Raw genomic sequence first — 14,944 nt, forward strand, 5'->3', positions numbered from 1 at the left:
ATTGTTGGTTCTGATTAATCCATTTACTACCACGTCAAAAATGGTGAAAAATGATGAAAAGTTCTGTCTCACATCTGCATATGCAGCTGCTCCTGCTGTCATTCTTGATTGATGGATTTCCTACAGAATATATGAATCGTCCCGCTAAGTTGTTATCCAAGAACTGCTCAATTATCACGATTCATGAAATAGATTGATGCTACAATGTACATATTTCAATATCTGCACATCTCAGAACAAACTCAAGGGCGAAAATCAATTGGTGCTGTCTGTTAAATTGATGGTTTTTACAAATTATCGTGCTCGATGACTTGTGCCCCCCTCCACTCCTCACCAGGGTTGATGACGATCGGAACCAGCATTGAAGCAGGGCCCGTACATATAAAGTAATCCTTCCCATACTTCCGAGAGACAGAACCAGGGCTGGACAAATATATATCTTCAAAACCCATTCGTATAAACCTAAAGAAGAGCTCTCGGCCCTGGAAAGAAAAGAACCAACAAGGGACAGAATTCATTAGAAAAATGAAGCAGGTTATAAATATTCAACTGCATCTATAGAAATGATAATATGGGAGATAGTTAGAGGGAATTATCATCAACAGCTTTCACTTTGTATAGTCCAAAGTACACGAGATAATGCTAGTCGAATGCTGAGGCATTACCTGATCAAGTACCTCATATTTTGAAGGTGTGGTATTGCAGAACTCTTTCAATCTATCAGCTGGTGGAGCAGCATAAACTCTACTGAGCTTATGCTTCAATACTGTGAAGGGAACGCCTTGCACACTCCATTCTCCTGGTTTCTTTTCGGCCTCCCAGCCAAAAGAGAAGAAGCCAGGATCCTCGGTTTTAACAGCTTCAGATGGAGATAGAATCTCATAGTGCGAAGATAAAGGAGGGAGGGTGCAGTAAGAGCAGGTCTTGAGGCCTCGCACACCTGCTCCACTTCGTCCCTTCATCCTGAAATGCGTAAGAATGGCGCCAGCCAGGTTGACAGCTTTACGGCCATTGTTCTTCACGATAACTGCGGTTGCCACGCACAAGGGATAGAGTGAAACTACGTAAGTTAATTCCAGACTTCCACTGGTGCTACACAATTCAACCTGCAGCCAAACACACACAGAGTTTGTCCAAGGTGGAAAAAACGAATTCAGTACTGTAGTGAATCCATGTCAAAAGGCCCCTATAAATTATTTAGGAGCAACAAAAGCTGCCATTACATGGGTGCAACTGTGCAACCCCAGTAGTTATATTTCTTCTCAAGAAGAGAAGAGAAAAGCAGTTAGCGCTCAGCACAGCAAGCAAAACTATATTGGCAAAAAGAAATGAGCAAAATGAATGACTGGTTCCTACTCGCAAGTCATAATGGAGGAGGATGAGAAAGTACCTGCACAGCATCAATAGAATCAGAATCAACATCTTTTACGGTCCATTCAGAAGTTTTGAGAAGAGACCCTTTTGAATTTGGGTCGGAAAGGTCATTGAATGCCAAACCAATACCACCTCTGGAAGGAGGAGGAGCAGGGGAACTGAAAGAATTCCCATTTGCTGGAAGAGTGTAGAGGACTTCCTCAAAGCCATCATCTTTCCAGTAAACTTTAGGCTTATAAGAAGTGACATGACCACTGGGTATTTGAACTTTTACTGAGCTGCCATTTCTCACAGTCAGCTCAACCGTCGGAACATCTCCTGCGGACTCCAAGAATTTAATGCCTTTGCGACCAAACCTCTGGTCAAGAGTCTCTGCAGGAGGAGGAGACGATGTGATTGGAACAGAAGAAGCTTTAGGCATAACAGTGGCTGAGCTTGGTTTTGGGAGAGGAAAGGATAGAATAGAAGCCATGATTGAATGAAAGCTAAGCACTAAGCAGTTTGTTTCTTGAACCACCACCGTCCACTGGCCAAGCCAATCTTCTATAACCTGGCTCTCACCCCAGAAAACTTTTGACGGTAATCTGGTTCCCACACTTCCCAGCTTTTACCTCTTTTACTCGCATACGTATTGCTACTAGCTAAAGAGCTCAGAGCAGATTATTGCTTGCAAATACAGTATAGTATTTGTTTTTTTCTTTTTTTTTTAAATAAAAAAAAAAACTGACAAATCAAAACCAAACGCCCATTTCACAAAAACCTTCATACGTCATTTGATAGAAAAAATGAGGAGCATATAATCATTTGCTTTCCATCACAAGCACTCGACGTTGTTGCCTTGTTGGGCCCATGAAGAAAAGTTTTTTTATTAACATTTCCAAATATTTCCAGCGAAGAGTATAATCTGACACTCCGATAAACAAGAATTTAAAGCTTCCAATGGTGAATTTGATGCCGGGCTCTTCACATCACAATAGGTATAAAACGCCCAATTCACCATGGATTGTGTACTTCCACTGTAATATGATAACTAAAAATGGAAAACGCTAAACACGAACCAAGCCACAAATGCACTTCTAGTGGCATATACAATCAGAGTCAAAAACACACCCAAAATTTTTCTTCGACCACGTCCGTCCTAGTAATTGGTATGAAAGTAGGAAACAACACGCTAACATTCAACTATTCTCCGCCTTCTCTGATGAAAACCCTTCGACCCACAAGAGGCCCAGAACACTACCAAGCAAAATCTAAATCAGACGCTACATTCATATTGAACACTCAATCTTCATCCATCCCTGCAGGAGCATCTCTTTTTGGACCACCAGCTGGTTTTGCCATTATAATCTGCATCGGAAAACCAATAGGTGACAACACACAATCACAAATCTTGTAAAAGATGAGGAAAACTTCTTAACGCGAAAACATGAAGAACCATTTCCATCACTCTCTGAGTAAAAGCAACTGAAAATATTGCACTGCACCTACTAAAGTCAGATAAGATCTATGATCAAATTTATAGCAGAGGTATCCACAATTATTTACAACAGCAGCACCTTTTAGACCCTCTTTATGGGACCTTAGTGTCCCAAACTGAGCAAAATTACTACAAGAATCTCCAACTATGCTTCAATACTGTGGTTAACCCAAGCCTTCTTTTGAAACTAGTGAGAGGATATAGTATGAGCTTTTTTGCATGCCCAAGAAATCCTGTCATGATCCATGACTTGGGAGATTGACATCTCTGCATTGGGAAGTCTGCAAACGTCATCTATATCTCAACCACCCAGAACCTATACGCGTAAATACAACACCCAAGGACCAAAGTTTCAACATTATAAACCAACAAGTGCCATCATGCTTGACAGCATTGGGCTATTCCACCTGGTTATTTAGCCTCAACAAGGGAAACTTCTAGGCAGCACATTCAAAAGACTATCACACAACCCACAGAATAACTTGATGAACTGAAAAACCTATACCTAAACCCACGGTCATCACCTACACACCAACCACCAGGCCATCTGGTAGACTACTTCTGCATATCCGCTCCATAAACTACTTAATTCTTGTATAACTATCACACCATCAAGTGAAATTCTTTCACGTCCAAAAAGGTCGACTAAATGCAGCATAAACCACAGAAATAGGTAATTTACCACCAGTGTCATGATAACCACATTATGAAGAAGAAAAGTAAAGATGCCAAGAATGCCTTACCTGGTCTACACGCAGGACAGTACAGACAGCATCAGCAGCAAATTTGAGAGCAAAAAACCTGTCAATTGAACCAAATTCCTAGTTAAGAGCCTTCTGACACTTCATTAAATTCCATATTCCAGAATAGCTTGAGTTACAAAAGAATATTCCAGAATGCATCAATCTCAGGGAAACTAAACAAAAAAAGATCTCCTTCATGGGTGGTTAAAAAAGCCCAAGCAGGCAAGCATGTGAGTATCAGCTCAAGTGTTCACAAGCTCATGCACAGCTGAGTTGCTTGGATCTTTTGATTAGGTTTTGAGGATCCAAAAACCAAGGTCGACAGAACCAAGGATCCCTATTGAGCTTTTGTTTACATTGTTCCACAGAAGCAAGATTTAGTTAGTTGGTAGCCTTTAACATGCATGATATATACAAATGAGATCACTAGAAAGTGCTAAACAATCTTCTGCACAACCTTCACGAGCAGGGTTTAATGCTTACTCCAGGACTGACATAAAAACAACAGTTTGCTCTCATTCTTCAAAATTTTGCTCTCAATCTTCAAAGTTGAAACTTCTACACTAGAAAAAATTTGAATGTGGATTTCAGCAATATAAGGAAAAAGCTTACTTTGTGATATATAGGTCCCATATGCTGTTCGTGGAGACATCTTTGCACGTGCCTTCTTCCAAATGGATGCCAACTCTTGCGTTCCCAGATGCATGTTCGGCATACAACGATGATATAATCTCCATAGCATTAAGCCCAGCATTCTCAGCCAGGGTTTTAGGTACCATTTCAAAACTTTCAGCAAATTTGGAAATTGCATACTGATCTAAGCTGCATGGCAATAGAAAAATCTAAGCCTCAACTAAACAAAGCACCCATGCTTCAGTTTACTAATTGGTAAGAAAATCAAGACAACAATAGACAACTAACAGTATGCCATTGGATATGAGAAACCAGTACATATTCGCACAAACATTCAACAAAAACACTTTAGAAATAGATTGCAACACTTGTCATTAAGTTAATGTGAATAAAATGGTCCTCTAACTCAGATTTCAACCACACTGTTCAATCATATAAGGGAGAACACTAACTCTTCAAGCAGATCATTCAGCGATCAAGGCAAAAAATGGCAGGTCCAATAATTTACTCAAGTTTATCTTATCCCATGCAAATAATCAAACAAACATATATAGCAGAAAGAATATGCAAAACAAGGTTGAAGATGTATGTTACTTTTGGTAGGACAAGGTTGAAGATGTATGTTACCTTCTGGTAGGACAAAAAGAAGCCACAAAGCAGATGCACATCAACTTTTCAAAACAAGAACTAAATAAATACATGTGCAAAATGGATAGAATATTTGCTAAAGCATGTGAAGAACATGTATATAGCTTGCACTTCAGCACAGCTGCCTTAACCTAAAATAAAACATTCTTCAGTGCAAGGTAAGGAAGTGCATTACCCAGTTTCTTTGAGAGAAAACTCCTTTAGTCTTATGGCTAATTCAATCTCAGTAGCTGCAGCACCAGGTACTATCCGACTATCCCTGCACATTGCCTGGTATGGATGGAAACAGCAAAGTCTATTAGATCCTAACTGCAAGTAAAAACTTGCAAATCACCAAGAAGCAAATAGTTAACAACTTGCAAAGGCATTCAGAAGAAAACCCATCATTCCAAATGTATATCTGCTATATTCAAGAAAGGGTACCTTGTAAGTATTAACTCCATCATCGACCGCTCTCTCAAGATCATCTAATATACTATCAGTGCTACCTCGCAGAACAACTGTGGATACAGAATTTCCACCTTCTTCATTTCTTGCAATTGTAACCTAATCATCATTCATAAAAATCATATCCAAGCAGTTGAAACAACTACAAATTGAAGAGTAACAGCACTATGGGCAGTCTTATCATACTCTAACACCACCAATTTCCTCCACTGAAATGGAATCAACATATCCAAGATCATCTGGATTTGGCGGACTAAGTTTCAACTGTATCGCCAAAAAAAACAAAAATCAGAAGGAATACAACGAAGTTTCACAACTTAATACTCTCTGACTGCAAGATGCTTACAAGAGCAACAGCACCAGTGGTACGGCAAAACCGTCGAAGCTCAAATTTGGAGCTAATCTTTAGGACCATGAGCCTGTAAAGGATATGTACTGGGTAATCAGTTGTTCAACATATATAGGTTGTTAGGCAAACAGACAACAAGTAATATGCATGGCATAGGAAAAGATGAACCATAACGATAGCAATTCAAGATCCAAGTCAAGGCAAATGCAAAATCGTCCAAGACTCCAACTATAATTACCATGCCCCACCAACACCCCCTCCCCCGAAAAACAACAAAAAAGAAAAAATTGAATACAAAAGAGATAAGGAAAAAAGTTCAGGACAAGCAGATTTTACATATCTTCTCATGTATAAATACACTTAATAAAGGAAATTTTCCCACTATATCCAAGGTGAGAAAGGGGATGCAAAATGGAGCAAAATGACACAAAGCTAAAGGAGAGTAATCTACATTTCAAGCTGATGAATCGCCTATACAAGTTTCCCAAGATATTCAAGCAGATGAAAAGTTGTCAAAACGAGTGACCAATACACACGACCTTTCAGTAGTCTATAGTGCAGAATGTGCCAATATTTTGTTGCCCTACCTTTCATTCCCATCAGGATATGATATTCATACCTATCTGTTACTGTACAGCAACCTCATACTGAGATACAAAGGCAAACTAGGACTCTCATTGTATTAGGAGAAACGAACCATTCTTTCAATAGGCTAGGTTAGCAGAAATGAAAAAGCACTTGACTTCTCATTTCTCTGTAGAAATAAAGGCACAAAAATTAAAGTTAAAGTAACAGGTAGAGAAAATGGTTGTACTTGTAACGCTCACAAAAATGTAGTGCCATCTCTCCAACAGCTGCTCCACTAACAATAACCTTCGCACCAGATTCTGCAACTGCTTTGATGAGTTGCTCAACCTTAGCTTCTTCAGTCCTTGCATAATTTTCGAGCTGCAAAAGCAGAAGAGATTAACAGATTAAAAATTACCAAACTCTGAGATGAGAGGATATTAACACAGAACAGGTTACTAGATGCTCCAGAATTCCACGAAAGCAAACAAAATAGATGAACACTAGAAGAAGTTTATTCACTGCTTTACTTGAGACCATAAATACTATGTGCAAAGAGGTTTGGTCTTCGAAAAAACTAGTTCACGTCTTTAAGAATGAGGATCTAAAGGACTAGACGCTCCCCTTAATACCTGTTCAGCACTATGGATTAAGACAGTTCCTTTTGTTTCTGTGGCTGATGTATCAACACCTCCAGCAAATACAGCAACCTGCAAGAATGATTACAAAGTCTTAGTTCTCCTGATAAAGAATGAATATCAATCATAAGGTAAATCAGCAAGAGTACCGTCCTTCCTAACTTTTATCAGGAAAAGAATAAAACAATTTTGCCATGACTTGAAACCTCTTTAAAACAAACACGACCAGAAATTCTAAAAGTTTTAACAGATGATTAGAGAACAGGTGCCACCCAGACCAGACCGAATAACCGAACACAGCCGACACATCTTTTGAAGAATTTGATTAAACTCGTTTAGAAGAGGCATTAAGCACGTGAGACTACTTCCGTTTTAATCAACAAGTGGTAATACAAATGAAGATAGAATTCAAAAAATAAAAATAGCATATTTCCAGGACTGAAAAATTAGTAGGCATTAGAACCCTACTTTATTGAGGGAGATCTTTAAAAAATTGGTAAAAGATTCAGACCAAAAAATGATGTCCTTTTATGCATAAGCATACAAGATACAGAGGAGAAAAGGGATGGCATGTTACTCTTTCAGCCTCATAATGTGCTACATTGATTTGAATTGGCACAAGAAACATACTGAAGTGTTTCAAAGCACAGCCGTTGACTAGTTAATAGCATACAAACAACCAGATGCATGCTTATGAGTGTCTACCTTTGCCTTTTCGATCCTCTTTATACTTCCAACAGCATCACTTTTCAATACCATACCTCGGACTATTTTACTATCATGCAGACCTCCACCCAAGAGCTTTGTGACTCTGACATTGTCCACATTAAAGTTCGCCGGGTTCTTTGGGCAAACTTGGATGCATGCCTGTGTTGCAAATACACCATAACTCAGGACAAGGGAAGAATCCCAACTGAGTCACCAACAATAGCAAAGTTAGCAATATTTACCTGAGCAATAAGGCAGCACAATATATCCTCTAGACCAAACTGTTTGCTAGCAACAGCAGCTTTCATGCGAGAAATAACTTGATTGGTATCTCTGACATCCATGGTGTCAGAACCTGCTTCAACCAATTCCTCTAAAACTTGGATTGTCTGAAACAGAACGGTAACCAATAAAAAAAAAAATTGCACAGCCAACTGGAAAAAAGAAAAAGAAAAGAGGAAGTGGTGGAAACAGTAAAGAGATAAAAACGAAAAAGGCGGCAGGGGATGATGGAAACCTTATTAATGGCCTTAGCGTAACCAATGATGATCTCACTGGGGTGCAGACCCATTCGGATGAGCTCCTCAGCATTTTGGAGAAGCTCCCCAGCAAAAGAGACGCACAAGTTAGCACCGTCACCAATTTCCTCTTGTTGTGCCTTGCCAGCCAGAACCAAGATCTTAGCAGCAGGATGCTGAACCTCGAGCTCGTTGACGATGGTGGCAGCATCATTGGTGACGAAAAGCTTGTCGAGATGGTTGATAACCATCTTATTCATACCTGAAGAGAGAAAGAGAGAGAGATTTGAAACGCGTCCACAGATCCCAAATGCATTATACAAGAATTTCCTTGGTAAATAATTCCTAACGCAAAGATCCTCCTTTTTTTTGAAAAAAAAAATAATACTAGGAAAGGGCAAAAGTGACTTGAAAAACCCTAGAACTAAAAGCAGGAGCAATAGTTTACAACTGAGACATACAGGTTACAAATGTGAGTGACAGCAGCACATAGATTTGATGCTGCAAAATCGGGGGAGAGGGAGAAGTGTAAAGAAGAAAGGGGGTAGAGAGAGAGTACCGTTGGGGCCGAGGGAAGTGCGGGTGATTTGGGAAAGCTGTTTGCAGGCGTCGATGTTCTTGAGCACCGCTTCGTCCAACCCCGATAGATGCTTGTGCCCTTCCTTCAGCATTGACTGAATTCCATACGCCGGCATCCCCATTCCCACCATCTTTCTTTCTTCCTTTCTTTTCTTTTTTTTTTTGCGGGGTCAAATCGAACAATATCAAAAGACCACCCTAAAGAAGAAGCGTCCTCGTCTTCCTCCTCCTCAGGCAAGGGAAAGAGACTGGTGATACTTAGCAGCAGCAGTAGTAGTAGCTCCAATACAAACAACACGAGAAGAAAAGAAGAGGGAAATCCAAATGAGAAAGCCCTAGAAGCAGTGGAAGCGTCTCAGACCACTTACCCACCACCCCTTTCTACTACTACTATTTCATGAACCCGATTCGCTTTGAAATTAAGAACCCGTTCTCCAAGGTTAAATTTGTCATTCTCCACCGTCTACACCGTCTTCCATATAGTCCTACTACTAGTTTAGTTAGGGTTTTGTGATTAGTACAGATTTAACGATATAATGACGATATTTTTTTTCCCCAAGAAAAAATAAATAAATGTTCTACGCTAGTTTCTGGCTGGCGCTGGCGGACAAATAAAATATATATTTCATTTTTGAGAGATTCTACTACTATCCTCCTTGAATATATTATTATCCCATGAAGTTAAGTTCACGGTTAGAATAGTGAAATGAGAGTTTTTTTTTTCACCCTTGAATTGTACTAATAGTTTGAATTATTAGTTGAAATATGGATGATCATTGACTATTTCACAAGGATTAACTTTTCATACGCTGACAGTGTGGTGATTTTTTTTTCACACTAACAGTTTTGGATGTATGTCACGGATACGTGATTTGAATTCATATTATGTGACATGATCTAAACTTTTTATATTTACAAAAAAAAAAAAAAAATTCTTTACATTGACGGCGTAGAAAAAGGTTATCCATCCTACAATGTGAGGAAATGGTTCCATGAAGGGGGATTTTCCTTCATTTTGATCCAAATTGAAACAAATGATCCCTCACATTTATGAAAAGAACCTCTTTTTGGTCTCTCATATGCTCCAAAATAGAGTAAAATAGTTCCTCATATATTCAGAGAGTAACATTTTCGACCACTTTTCTAACTAAACAACAAGCATACAATCCAACCCAACTCGCTCTAAAAGAGACTCACAAAAGAGAGTCCAGCTTATGTGCATAAACAAATGTAGAGAAAAACGAGCAGATCCAAATCGCTCCAAGTGAAAAAATCTAAAGCAGCAAAAACCATGCTGCATGCATTATCAGGCATTGAGTTGTTTTTCCTACCCTAAATTATTTCCTTTCTGAAAGGGAACGAGTAACAGGACAGCAAAGAAAAATCAAATGCATCTCTAACATACCAACTCTGAGCACCAAATGGCACTCAAAAATAGTAGCAAGATTATTTTGTTAACGCTCTATACATGCTTGTTTCTCAGTGAAAGTGCTGCATCCGCATCCCCAATATACTACTTGAAACTTCCGATGATTAACTTCAAAGTTGTACTTCCCTTAGCACTTTTGCTGCATCCTCAGGGAAAATTGGATTTATGTGGCATCCTGTTCCTACTTCAAACCCTCCTACTATTGTCAACTGGGGTACAATTTGAAGAAACCAGTGCGTGTAGGTTAAACATGAGGGATTTATGTGGAATGGAGTAGTGTGAATCATCATATTGTAAGGTGGATCATTCAGCTGCGAGGAGATCTTCCTTAGCAAGAGTTTCAATAATCCTCCGAGATCAACTGCCTGCAAGTGAAAACGAGAAACAATAGCTAGTGCAGAGTGAAAATTGGACATGTTATACAAGACAAAAGAAGCCCACAACCCCCTCAACACGCACACACAAGGAAAAAATACATATAGCAAACATTAAAGTACAATTCCCCCTCCGCTTTTCTTCCCAAGTTGAATTTATCAGCTATACTTTTCCCAGGTATGTACCTAAGAAGTTTGCAAGCCCAATTTAAAGAAGTCCTTGCCTTTAGGTATATACTCAGCATAACTATGCCAAGTTACATTGACCAAGTACAGTCAATTTGCTCAGTAGTCTGTTTTCCCCCCCCCCCCCCCTCTTTTCTTTTTGCTTTTCTGATAGTTATGTAAATGAAGGCTTAAGCAAGGCAAAGATTACCTTCTCATTGTCCACTTCATGAAAATGAGAAGAGTGGTCTCGAGGAATGATCCATATCTCAAAAGGAAAAGTAGCAGCAAAAGGAACAATTGATATGAAATGGGCTGATTCATCAATTAGCAAGTCATCCACTCGAACCTCACAGAGGTTACACTTCCCTGTCTGCTCAAAATATTGCTTCATACAGTCAATACGAGCAGAAACTGCTGTGGAGACAACTGGAAGAGCAATAATCTGACTATGAGAGTGACTCAATGAGGCACCAGCTGAGGCACCATGATTTTTGAACACCTATTAAATCACGATGTGAACAAAAGTTAAACGTGCTACAGACAGAGATTCACCAAAAGAGGAGCAGACAAATGAGAGGAAAGACCAATCAGATAGACTTTGTGTATGGCTGGAACCATACCACAAGTATTCATTGAGAAGTGGGATAACGATTTAAACACTAGCAAATGCAGCACTGAAAACTCATTCGTGCTAGCCTGACCTACTATCAAGACCCGGGGGTGAATTGGAAAAGGCCAGGGAAAGATCAAAACCAGTAGCTATGCATGTTTATGGGCTTCGCTACAAATTGAACTCAGGTCCATCCGGGAATTTCAAGAATGAAACCAGCAAATAAATGAAGTCCATACATGAAAGAAAAAGATTTGTGGAAATAACTTGCGCAAATGCAAGGCGGTTACTAAATTTCGTCAGGGCTGTGAGATAACCTTCTTGGATATCAGCATAGGGTTGCTAAAAGTCTTAGAACTGGTACACTGACTCAATTAGCGGCTACAAAGATTCTTTTTTTTTTCTAATTTATATTTCTACTGAGCTTGGAGCTAACACATGCAGATCAACAACAGCCCACAATTCAGCCCAACACAAGGTAGGGGATATATTAAGTTACTAACAGGTTGCTTTTAGATTTTGGGGAAAAAATACAGTCTAGCATTTCATAAATCCTAAAGGGATGGGGAAAAAAACGTCTTGATTACATTTGATACCAAAAGCAGAGAGCAACAAAATCAGAATCCAAAAAGAAAGATTAAACTAGTATCACTTATTAAAATGAAACAAAGAAAATTTCAACCTTTCACTCATTGACACATCCTTAACCAAAAGGTTTTTAAAAAAAAAGGGGACTAGTTACAAGAAACACTGGTAAAGAACATATGCCCAAGAAGGAAGAGAGTACTAGTAGAAGAAGCAAAACAGGAGAGTGAAACCTGAACGTATTGAATGGAATGGTAAGAGCGAAGCTGGAGGATCCTCTTCTTATAAGCAAGCAAAACATCCCCGATCTCAGCGGGAGAAAGATCAAGCAATTGAAGAGAGTGAAAGGGGGCCTCGATTACCACGTCGTGAAACCCGAACCCAGCAACTTTGTTATTCCCAATCTTAGAGGAGGAGGAGGAGGAGGTTTTGGAGCTTGATTCATCATCAACCTGCTCTGGTTGCACAGGCAAGTTGTCCCTGGAGAGAGCAGGGTAGAGATTCTGGATGACCCGGAGTTTCCAATGGGCGGAATGGGAGGGGTGGACCCGGAAGATCTCGGGTGCGCAGAGGTGCTCATTGCCCAGGCAAAATGGGCAATTTTGGGAATGTGGGTCGGGTGGATTGCCACTGCTAGTACTAGATTTGGACTTGAAGTCAGAAGGGCGACGTGATCTTGCGGGGGAGAATATAACCCACCGATTCTGTACGCTGTCTTTCCGGATTTCTGGGACTCTGCTTTCTCCTCCTCCTCCTCCGGCTCCGGCTCCGGCTCCTGCTCCTCTGGGGTTGCTGCTTCTTTCTTCTACTTCTCCTCCTCCTCCTCCTCCTGCCATTTGGTTGGAAGAGTGGAAGCCCCCAGCAGCCATTTATTACCTACATGCTACCGGTACTAATTCCGTCCGTGGTGGACATATACTCGTCTAGTCTGATGATTTGGCATAGGTTCGAAAATTTTGTGTCGTGTTTGGATTGTGATTTTTTGTAAAATAATTTTTTATATTTTTTAATTATTTTTATTTCAAATACATTAAATTATTATAGTATATTTTTCTGCAAAAAAAAGAAATCTAAAAATAGTAATTCAAACGGGAATTTCTTTTGTTGGGTGAAGGTGGAGAGGAAGAGAAGGTGTGCTTGTAATTTAAATTTCGATTGAATTCTTTAATTATACCCTAAATTTTGACTTTTATCAGAAAAATTATACAAACGAGAGGAAATCTTCGAAAACAAAATAAATAAATTGGAAAAAAAATACACAGATAGATAAAAGCAAACAAGAGAAATGATTAGAACTTTCTTTCTTGGGAATCTTGAGAAAATAACCACGAATCAAATATTAGTAGCTTGCTGGATTGAGAAACTTCTCCTTTTACACATTTACTTAGGGGGGCGCTTGGTTCGTGAACCGCAATTGTAATTGGAATTGGTATCATATATAAATAATTAGTATGGGTATGGCCCTATGTCATCATTCTAATATATATTGCTTGGTAAAAATTTTTTAGGTTTAAGTATCAGGATAAAATATTTTCTTTCTATTTCTTCCTGTTGCACATACCGCCAACTTTGGCGGCCAATTGACAGCAGCTCTTCCTTGAACCACCACTGTTGGCGAATGCAAGATAGAATCACAATTAATTGCTACCTTGGAGCTCTTACAATTATTGTATTTAGCCTCAAGATTTCCAAACTTTTCCAATCTAAGATAGATCTGAATTTAAACTACAAACTTCATCATCTTCTTTGGTTCTGGGTATCTTTTACTGCCAAAATCACACATAAATCTCATCATCACCGATTACTGTTTCTAGATGGAAATTTTGCTAGTAGTTAGGTTTTTAAAGAACTTCATTGTAGGTTTATTAAACCATAAAAAGTAGCAAAATTTGGTTTTGGGATGAGAAGATGAGTGAGAAGTAAGAATGTGTGTTTTTACACAGGAATGGTGAGGGAGAGAGAGAGGAGAATGTCCGGTGAAGATGCAAAGTGGTGGAGATAGAAGTATGAGAAGAGACCAGCTTTGAAGGAGAGAAGATTCCTATTTATTTTTAGATTTTTAGATTTCATTTAGGAGTCAGATTTGGTAATCAACCAAAACCTCCCAATCCAGTCGGGAATTGAGAGTGACCAGATTTTTAGATTTCATTTGAATTTTTTAATACCCATACCTCTTTAACAAGCAGCAAATATGGTGGGGATTCCAATTCTTGATTCCCAAACCCTTGTACCAAGCGGCCCCTTATATTTACAGGTTTTGCTGACGATGATGCAGCCTTGTTTGGACAGCCATTTTTCGCTGAAAAATTGCGTCGTTTTCCGTGATCACATTTTCCTATTACCTTTTTTTCTCACATACGTCAAATCGTTACAGTAATTTTTCTATAAAAAATCCTAAAAAATGCAATCCAAACACATTTATGAACAAAACTTGCTTTTATCTCTCTGTTTCTCTCCCACTTGTGAGAATGAAAGGAAGGGAAGGGAAGGGAATGAAATGTAAGAGACATTTTTGAGTTTGTTTGACTTAAAATCCCAAACAGGAGACAATAATAATAATTTCAGCTCCATCTCTCCAAATCTTTTCCTTTCGTTTCTTTTTCATCCGTCCAGACAAAAGTGTCAGCATCATCTGATAATTTCTCGCCAGAAGTCATTTTTCCTCACTTTTGTTTTTCTAACTTTTCAATTTTTTTTCAAACAAATATGAAAGAATCATAAAACCACGCACCACATTTTGGATTTCGCAAATTAGAAGACGGATACAGTACCAGTAGTAGTACTTTCTTTAGCATATTTGATTCCTGAGAACACCACCATACCATAACACATTGCAACAGGCCATGGCCATGAGACATAAGAACACCACCGTACCGCTTAATAGTAGTAACAGCGAAGGAAGAAGAGGCCAGTACACATTTTATTGCCAATGAGAAAAAGACTGACCCAAACCCCAAACAAGTTAAACTCAAAAAAATAAAAAAATAAAAAAAAGCAAAAGAAGATGCTGAAGCTTTAACATATTATATTATCCCTTCAAAGGACATTAAAAGCTAAAATATATATATGTATATATGCGAACGGGACAAAGAAAAAA

The 14,944-nt window shown here is 39.0% G+C and overlaps 3 protein-coding genes across 3 annotated transcripts; all 3 read right to left on the reverse strand.

Moving 5' to 3' along the window:
- Window positions 1-128: 128 nt before the first annotated feature.
- Window positions 129-1,941, reverse strand: LOC113776449 (photosynthetic NDH subunit of subcomplex B 2, chloroplastic). Its single transcript, XM_027321616.1, has 3 exons — window positions 1,391-1,941; window positions 666-1,106; window positions 129-482 (listed from the first exon to the last, which is right to left on the reverse strand). Exons 1-3 carry the CDS (start codon window positions 1,844-1,846, stop codon window positions 288-290), a joined length of 1,092 nt encoding a protein of 363 aa, XP_027177417.1. The 5' UTR covers window positions 1,847-1,941; the 3' UTR covers window positions 129-287.
- Window positions 1,942-2,224: 283 nt separating this feature from the next.
- Window positions 2,225-9,045, reverse strand: LOC113773415 (T-complex protein 1 subunit theta). Its single transcript, XM_027318059.1, has 13 exons — window positions 8,662-9,045; window positions 8,102-8,364; window positions 7,827-7,973; window positions 7,582-7,743; window positions 6,871-6,948; window positions 6,486-6,619; window positions 5,669-5,741; window positions 5,509-5,586; window positions 5,299-5,421; window positions 5,051-5,145; window positions 4,207-4,416; window positions 3,595-3,652; window positions 2,225-2,721 (listed from the first exon to the last, which is right to left on the reverse strand). The coding sequence occupies exons 1-13, from the start codon at window positions 8,810-8,812 to the stop codon at window positions 2,656-2,658; spliced, it is 1,638 nt and encodes a 545-aa protein (XP_027173860.1). The 5' UTR covers window positions 8,813-9,045; the 3' UTR covers window positions 2,225-2,655.
- A 728-nt stretch (window positions 9,046-9,773) lies between these two features.
- LOC113774724 (ADP-glucose phosphorylase) lies at window positions 9,774-12,737 on the reverse strand. The gene is made up of 3 exons (XM_027319330.1): window positions 12,081-12,737; window positions 10,861-11,151; window positions 9,774-10,475 (listed from the first exon to the last, which is right to left on the reverse strand). The coding sequence occupies exons 1-3, from the start codon at window positions 12,714-12,716 to the stop codon at window positions 10,221-10,223; spliced, it is 1,182 nt and encodes a 393-aa protein (XP_027175131.1). The 5' UTR covers window positions 12,717-12,737; the 3' UTR covers window positions 9,774-10,220.
- Window positions 12,738-14,944: the final 2,207 nt, after the last annotated feature.

This window comes from Coffea eugenioides, chromosome 6 (genome assembly GCF_003713205.1).
Source record: "Coffea eugenioides isolate CCC68of chromosome 6, Ceug_1.0, whole genome shotgun sequence".
NCBI lineage: Eukaryota > Viridiplantae > Streptophyta > Magnoliopsida > Gentianales > Rubiaceae > Coffea > Coffea eugenioides.

What these genes read in the sequence shown, in the direction of transcription:
- LOC113776449 (XM_027321616.1), bottom strand. Translation starts at nt 1,846, where the DNA reads ATGGCTTCTATTCTATCCTTTCCTCTCCCAAAACCAAGCTCAGCCACT. An exon ending in ATTCTATTGATGCTGTGCAG is followed by an intron (nt 1,107 to 1,390) that starts GTACTTTCTCAT and finishes GTTTGGCTGCAG; the next exon opens with GTTGAATTGTGTAGCACCAG. An exon ending in AATATGAGGTACTTGATCAG is followed by an intron (nt 483 to 665) that starts GTAATGCCTCAG and finishes TTTTCTTTCCAG; the next exon opens with GGCCGAGAGCTCTTCTTTAG.
- LOC113773415 (XM_027318059.1), bottom strand. Translation starts at nt 8,812, where the DNA reads ATGGTGGGAATGGGGATGCCGGCGTATGGAATTCAGTCAATGCTGAAG. An exon ending in CACTTCCCTCGGCCCCAACG is followed by an intron (nt 8,365 to 8,661) that starts GTACTCTCTCTC and finishes TTCTCTCTTCAG; the next exon opens with GTATGAATAAGATGGTTATC. An exon ending in TGTGCTGCCTTATTGCTCAG is followed by an intron (nt 7,744 to 7,826) that starts GTAAATATTGCT and finishes TTTGCAACACAG; the next exon opens with GCATGCATCCAAGTTTGCCC.
- LOC113774724 (XM_027319330.1), bottom strand. Translation starts at nt 12,716, where the DNA reads ATGGCTGCTGGGGGCTTCCACTCTTCCAACCAAATGGCAGGAGGAGGA. An exon ending in ATTCCATTCAATACGTTCAG is followed by an intron (nt 11,152 to 12,080) that starts GTTTCACTCTCC and finishes GTGATTTAATAG; the next exon opens with GTGTTCAAAAATCATGGTGC. An exon ending in ATGAAGTGGACAATGAGAAG is followed by an intron (nt 10,476 to 10,860) that starts GTAATCTTTGCC and finishes TTTCACTTGCAG; the next exon opens with GCAGTTGATCTCGGAGGATT.